This window comes from Mus caroli, unplaced genomic scaffold (assembly GCF_978045245.1).
Source record: "Mus caroli unplaced genomic scaffold, Mus_caroli_1 scaffold_12, whole genome shotgun sequence".
Lineage (NCBI taxonomy): Eukaryota > Metazoa > Chordata > Mammalia > Rodentia > Muridae > Mus > Mus caroli.
The window spans coordinates 97,822,236-97,828,294 of NW_028227267.1; the positions used below are offsets into that span (position 1 = coordinate 97,822,236).

A 6,059-nucleotide genomic window follows, 5' to 3' on the forward strand; every position below is an offset into this window, starting at 1 on the left:
CTAGAACAGGAAGTGTCATTGAACCAATACCACTCATGATGCCTAGAACTGTAGCCACTTAACATTATTTTTTTTGAGTCAGAAACTCAAAGCATTCAAGGTATGCATCAATTAATTTAATTCATTCAATTAAAAGTAAGAATCCTGGAAGAATCCACTTTAATCCCCATTTTCGGGTGAGAAGATTGAAGAATAAGTGATACATAAATGTTTAAAGGAAAGAAGGCATTAGGATGCTTTTAAAAACATAAGAGTTAGCCTCTTTGAACATACTTCTTTGGGGATACAGCTCAGCTGAGAGCAAATATACTCTACAAACAAGGTTCCATGGCTGCAATGTTCCATTATATGTGGACAATGATTTATTTTCAATAATTCCAGCTTTAAAATCTCTTTTGCCTCATTAATCACTTTTCTGTATCATTTAGTGTCACCAAAATGCAATGGCTTTTCTCGGCACATTGGCACATCTGCATCTGGGGTTGTTGAGTTTGTTCATATGGTACAGTGAGCAACCACAAAAATAATCATCCTGTAAGTAAAGTTTCAAAAAGTCTGCTGGAATGCCATTTATCTATCTATCTATCTATCTATCTATCTATCTATCTATCTATCTATCTATCATCTATCTGTTATTAGCTTTGGTAACAGAAGAAGCATTCTAGAAATGAGAGACAAGCACCATGGACAAAATGCATGGATATCAGGGAGGTAGAACCCAGCCAGGGACAAGCTTGGATCCTCAGCGAGTCAGGAGCATGTGAGACCAGGGAATGTCTGCAAGGCAATGGTTAATTCCCCTGTACTGACTGTATCTTGAACATTAGTGAGGTGCAGCTCCAAGTCAGAACTCGTGGGAGACTTGGGAGTAGAAGCTGAAGCCCAGTCACATGTTTCACAGTTGGACTCCAGCAAAGCTTTGTGTGGCTTTCTTCAGGCATAGTCATTTAAACGATGTGTTGGATGGGATGCTTCAAGTTCTGGTTGTAAGCTTCTTCCAGAAGCTAATGTAGAAATGGATTTTATCTGCTTTTTCGTCCCTTAATTTTTATTCCTGTAGTGTCACTTGCAATGATGTGATTTGCAATGATGGTTTTATCGTCTCTGCTTTCCCAAACCTTACAACCTCCTAGTCTTTTTTTTTTTTTTAAGATTTTCTTATTAGATATTTTCTTTATTTACATTTCAAATGTTATTTCCTTTCCTAGTTTCCCCTCCAAAAAACCCTATCCCTCTCCCACCGTCATCAACCCACCTACTCCTGCTTCCTGACCCTGGCATTCACAGGACCAAGGGCCTCTCCTCCCATTAATGACCAACTAGGCCATCCTCTGCTATGTATGGAGCTGGAGCCATGAGTCCCACCATGTGTTTTCTTTGGTTGGTGGTTTAGTCCCAGGGAGCTCTGTGGGTACTGGTTATTTCATATTGTTGTTCCTCCTAAGGGGCTGCAAACCCCTTCAGTTCCTTGAGTACTTTCTCTAGTTCCTTCATTGGGGTCCCCGTGCTCCATCCAATGGATAGCTGACACAATGGAGTACTACACAGCTATTAAAAACAATGAATTTATTAAATTCTTAGACAAATGGATGCATCTGGAGGATATCAACCTGAGTGAGGTAACCCAATCACAAAAAAAAAAAAAAAAAAACCCACACATGATATGCACTCACTGATAAGTGGATATTAGCCTAGAAGCTCAGAATACCCAAGATACAATTTAAAAAACTCATGAAACTCAAGAAGAAGGAAGACCAAAGTGTGGATACTTCAATCCTTCTTAGAAGGGGGAACAAAATACCCATGGAAGGAGTTACAGAGACAAAGTGTGAAGCAGAGAGTAAAGGAATGACCAGCCAGAGACTGCCCTACCTGGAGATCCATCCCATAAATAACCACCAAAACCAGACGCTATTGTAGATGCCAACAAGAGCTTGCTGACAGGAGCCTGATAGAGCTGTCTCCTGAGAGGCTCTGCCAGTGTCTGACAAATACAACCTCCTATTCTTAACTTTGAACTTTCAGGGCAGTGCAGGTTCATACTGCAGTATTCCAAACTCTTGGGACAAAATATGTTTTGGAAGTTTAAAATGTTTCCACCTTAAAAGCATAATAGATCTTTATGTGGAGTGTGGGAGGTCAGGCTAGAAGATATTTTTGAAGATCAGTAAATCTTGAATTAAAAAGTTCTCGGACTGGTATAGCCCCCACTTCCGGAGAGATATACACAGAGATACAACCAGGGCCTTTAAGTGTTACTCCTAGGAAGAAGTGGTTTCTCCCGGATCCTGGTGAGGACAGACACTCCAAAACAGATTCACTGCTTTGTAATATCCTAATATGAAGAAATTGGTCCCTGCTTTGACAGTACCCTCCGCAGCTGATTGGATTTTGTCTTATGCCCACTTCTGGAACATAGAAGTCATGAGTGGAGGTTGCTCCCTGACAGGTGTCTTCTATGCACTGTGCCTGGGCTCTCCTCTAATCTTCCCCTCCCCTCTCCTTCCTCCCCTCTTGTTCTTTTGTCCTCCTCCTTTTGCCTCCTCTCCTCTCCTCTCTCTCCTTTCCCTCCCCCTCCCTCCTCTCTCCCTCTCCTTCTCCCTCTCCCTCTCCCTCTCCCTCTCCCTCTCCCTCTCCCTCTCCCTCTCCCTCTCTCTCTCTCTCTCTCTCTCTCTCTCTCTCTCTCTCTCTCTCTCTCTCTCTCTCTCTCGTGTGCGGTGTGTGTGTGTGGAACTGGAGTTACAATTGTGAGCTGCCCCATGGGTGCTCTGAGAGCATTCTCTAGCCCTTCTGAAGGAGCTTTCTAGTTTCTGGTCTTTGCATTGGGATACTTGTGCTCTCCTATAATGAGTCATTAGCAATGTCCTTCCCTGTGAGGAAAATGAGCTGCTGCATCCTGGTCAATCCAGGCTGTCCCTGGAGAAATAGACCCATTGGCCTAATCTTGGATTCCAACTATCTGTCCACAGACTTGTGTTAAACAGGAGAAGGGCCTTGTGGAGGTCTCTAAGCATCAGATACTAGCATGTACTCAAGTGATAGCAGTTGGTGTCCTTAATCCTTCTGCCCGCCCCCACCCCGCCCCCAAGTCTTTTGTAGGACTAACTTTATCCCATAGCCTTGATTACATCCTGTGGGCATAGTAGACACAAACACAAGATTCTCAGAGTTAAGCTTTATTGGATACACTGAAGGCTAAATGAGGCCTTGGGTGCCTCTGGTCTCTTCAACTAGGGGAGAGCAAACTCCACAAGGGGTTCCCAGGGTTCAGGGCAGGAGAACACACCTGGCTTCCAGCCAGCCAGCCCTCCAAGGTCTGAGAAGTCCTGGTAGGGAAGGTAGAGTTTGGAGGTGGTGTTCCAGAGGGTCTCCGCTGCTCTGGGATTAAGATGGCGACTTTCGGAGAATAGACCCTAGAGTCACAGACCTCTTTGAGACTGAAGGCCCGGCCTTTGGGGATACAGCGACCTGTCTTGGTTCCTGAAGTAGAGACCTGGAACACTGGCTGGGTTTTGGTGATTGAAGATCTACAGACCGGAGGCTCCTGGCCTGGAAGAGTGTGCCGGTGATTTGAACTGATTCTTGGATTGTGGATTTTTGTCGCTGGAGGGCCTCTTCCTGAGGCTCTACTCCCCCCGGAGTAGAGTTTTTTGGGGGCAGCAGATGCAAAGCCCTGGCCTGGCCCCGAGGCAGGCGGAGGCCGAAGCCAATTCCTATTCGGAGAGGCCCAGATTCCTGGCCCTTGGCACAGGGTAGTAGTTGAGGGAAGGCAAGCAGCTGGGGTATAGTTTTGTACTTGGGGGTGGGACAAGATGGGGTGCGGATCTGGAGGCACACTAGACATATGGGGTACTCCACGACTGGGGCATGGCCGGGTGTGCCGAGCCACAGGCGCTGCAGAAACTGTATCTGCAGGTCTCGTGCAATTCTGCGGCGCCCCACATGGTCCACCAGGGTTTGGGTGAGGGTCCCTGAGTCCTTGAATTCTGCAGGGTCCACCTTGCTTGGCACACATCCCCCTGCCCCCCGAGAAGACTTGATGCTTCCGGACTGAGGCCACTGCCATGTTTGCTTGTTATTCTGAATCCTTGGAGAAGGTGAGCTGAGGCCCGGGGAAGTGATCTTGGGGCTTTGTAAGTCCTGGAGGTGGGAAGGGGACTGACAGGAGTGAGGAGAGGAGTGTTGTAGCTGGGAAAGAGAGGAGTAGCCTGTGAGAGGGGGAGAGACACAGAGCTGATAGTTGGAGGGAGAGATGGAGTGTGGAGAAGGGAGTTTTTCACCAAAATAAGTATAGTTTTGGCCAAAGCAAGAAGAGGATCTTGGGTGACTAGAAGAGCGAGGAGGAACAAAGTCAGAAATTGAATCCGAAGAGAAGTGAGGCCCAGGAGAGTGAGTCTGTGTCAAAGAAGAGAAGAAATAAGCCTGTGGGGGGGTGGGCAGAGGAAAGTGGGAAGAAGGGAGGGTCGGAGGGGGACAAAGAGATGCTAAGTTGGGGGGAGGGGAATTCACAAACTGTGAGAGGACCTGAGGGGGACACCCTGGAGGTACTGTGTTCTGTAGCAGTACCTGGTCCTTGTTTACAGGCAACATTGCCTTGAATCCAGGAGGGAAGTGGATGGGGTGGACTAGACCAGTGGTTAGAGACCTAACAGTCAGCGTGGGAGATCTGAGGCCAGCTGTGGCCGGTGGTCAAGACTGCCTTCTGTGCACAGTGTGGCCGCAGCAGCTGCAGGCATCAGCAGCAGGCCAAGAGGACACTCAGCCTCTTCTACCTGGCTGTGGCGTGCTCAGTCCAGAGCCTACATCTAAGCTTGGCTCCTCACGTCTTCTTAGCCATTAGCTGGAGGTGTGCATGGAAACAGAGGATGAGGGCTGTCCCTGGGGAGCTAAGGGACAACCACAACTCTCTGGATGAAATCAGGAGGAAGACACAGCCTGTAGGACCTGCGGAGGAAAAGACAGAGGTCAAAACGTAGGGATGGATGATTGTCCCACTTCTGGATTCTGCTTCCGGTGCTCATTACTAGTGGGAACTCAAGACCCTCCATGTGAGGTCTTTGGCTGTTGTTCAGCAGGTAGATTGTTTGCCAAGCATTCATGAAGTCCTTAGTATGATACCCAACACCACATAAGCATGACATGCTGGCATGAGCCTGCAATCCTAGCAGGGGTATAAGGCGCTCGAAGCTAGCCTGGGTTCCATGAGTCTGTCTCAAAACAACAGAGACTAGCAGTTTGTCACCTTTGAGGTCAGAAAATCTGGCAAGATGCTGTAGAGGAGGTTAGAAAAGTGACTGGAAGGAAGGAAGGACTGGAAATGGGCAGCCGAAAGCAGCGAGGGCCAATGGGGAAAGGAGTGGAGAGCACTGTGAAAAGCCTTACCAGCAATGCGTTCCTTCTGCAGGTTAAAAAGACACTTCGCCAAATCGGGGACCTGGAAGAGAAAGCAGAGTCACAAAACAGTCTATCTACCTTCCTCCTGCCTCCACTTTGTGAACCCTAACCTGACTGGAACCCAGTATTCCAGTGCGAGCGGTGCCCTCAGTCCTCTTTCTGGTACACAGAGCTCTTCTGTGGTACAGGGCTCTGTCCTAATCCCAACACACAGATTTTGTAAGCATCCTGGTTGCCTGGCATGCTGGTTCCCCTGGCCTCTTGTCACCCTCAACCCCGGAGTCCTTCTCCCTCAGCCTGGCCTTGGCTGAGAAGGATTGTTAGAGCCAGTGGCAGCAACAGTAGGGCCAGCTGGTAAAAAGGCTCCAAGGGACTGAGGCTTTGCCTAAGGGGCGGCGTTGCCGCCCCAAATGGGAGCTGAGGGGCTCGTTCCCTGAAAGCAGCTCTCTCTCTGGCATCAAAAGCCTATGTCACAGAGGTCAGATAATGACATCATAGATTCTGCCTTCTCCTCCCCCTCAATGTTCTGGGTGTTTCTCAGTGACCTGCAAAGACTGTTTTAGTAAAATTTGTCAAGTAGAATTGTTTGATGTATACCCACAAACCTAACTCTGCCCTGTCTGCTCTTAAAATCTACAGCTTTCATCACTCTCCAGGGGGCAGGG

At 48.0% G+C, this 6,059-nt stretch overlaps 1 protein-coding gene across 2 annotated transcripts; it reads right to left on the minus strand.

Moving 5' to 3' along the window:
• Positions 1–3,167: 3,167 nt before the first annotated feature.
• LOC110309401 (proline-rich protein 30) lies at positions 3,168–5,834 on the minus strand. Of its 2 annotated transcripts, XM_021182020.1 has the most exons (4): positions 5,505–5,834; positions 5,383–5,434; positions 4,567–4,944; positions 3,168–4,422 (listed from the first exon to the last, which is right to left on the minus strand). In XM_021182020.1, exons 3-4 carry the CDS (start codon positions 4,588–4,590, stop codon positions 3,385–3,387), a joined length of 1,062 nt encoding a protein of 353 aa, XP_021037679.1. In that variant the 5' UTR covers positions 4,591–4,944; positions 5,383–5,434; positions 5,505–5,834; the 3' UTR covers positions 3,168–3,384. The 2 variants fall into 2 exon arrangements, with proteins under 2 accessions (XP_021037679.1, XP_021037678.1); XM_021182019.2 differs by having other exon boundaries at positions 3,168–4,944.
• Positions 5,835–6,059: the final 225 nt, after the last annotated feature.

Bases quoted from the DNA above. Each gene is read 5' to 3' on its own strand.
- LOC110309401 (XM_021182019.2), bottom strand. From the start codon at position 4,590: ATGTTGCCTGTAAACAAGGACCAGGTACTGCTACAGAACACAGTACCT.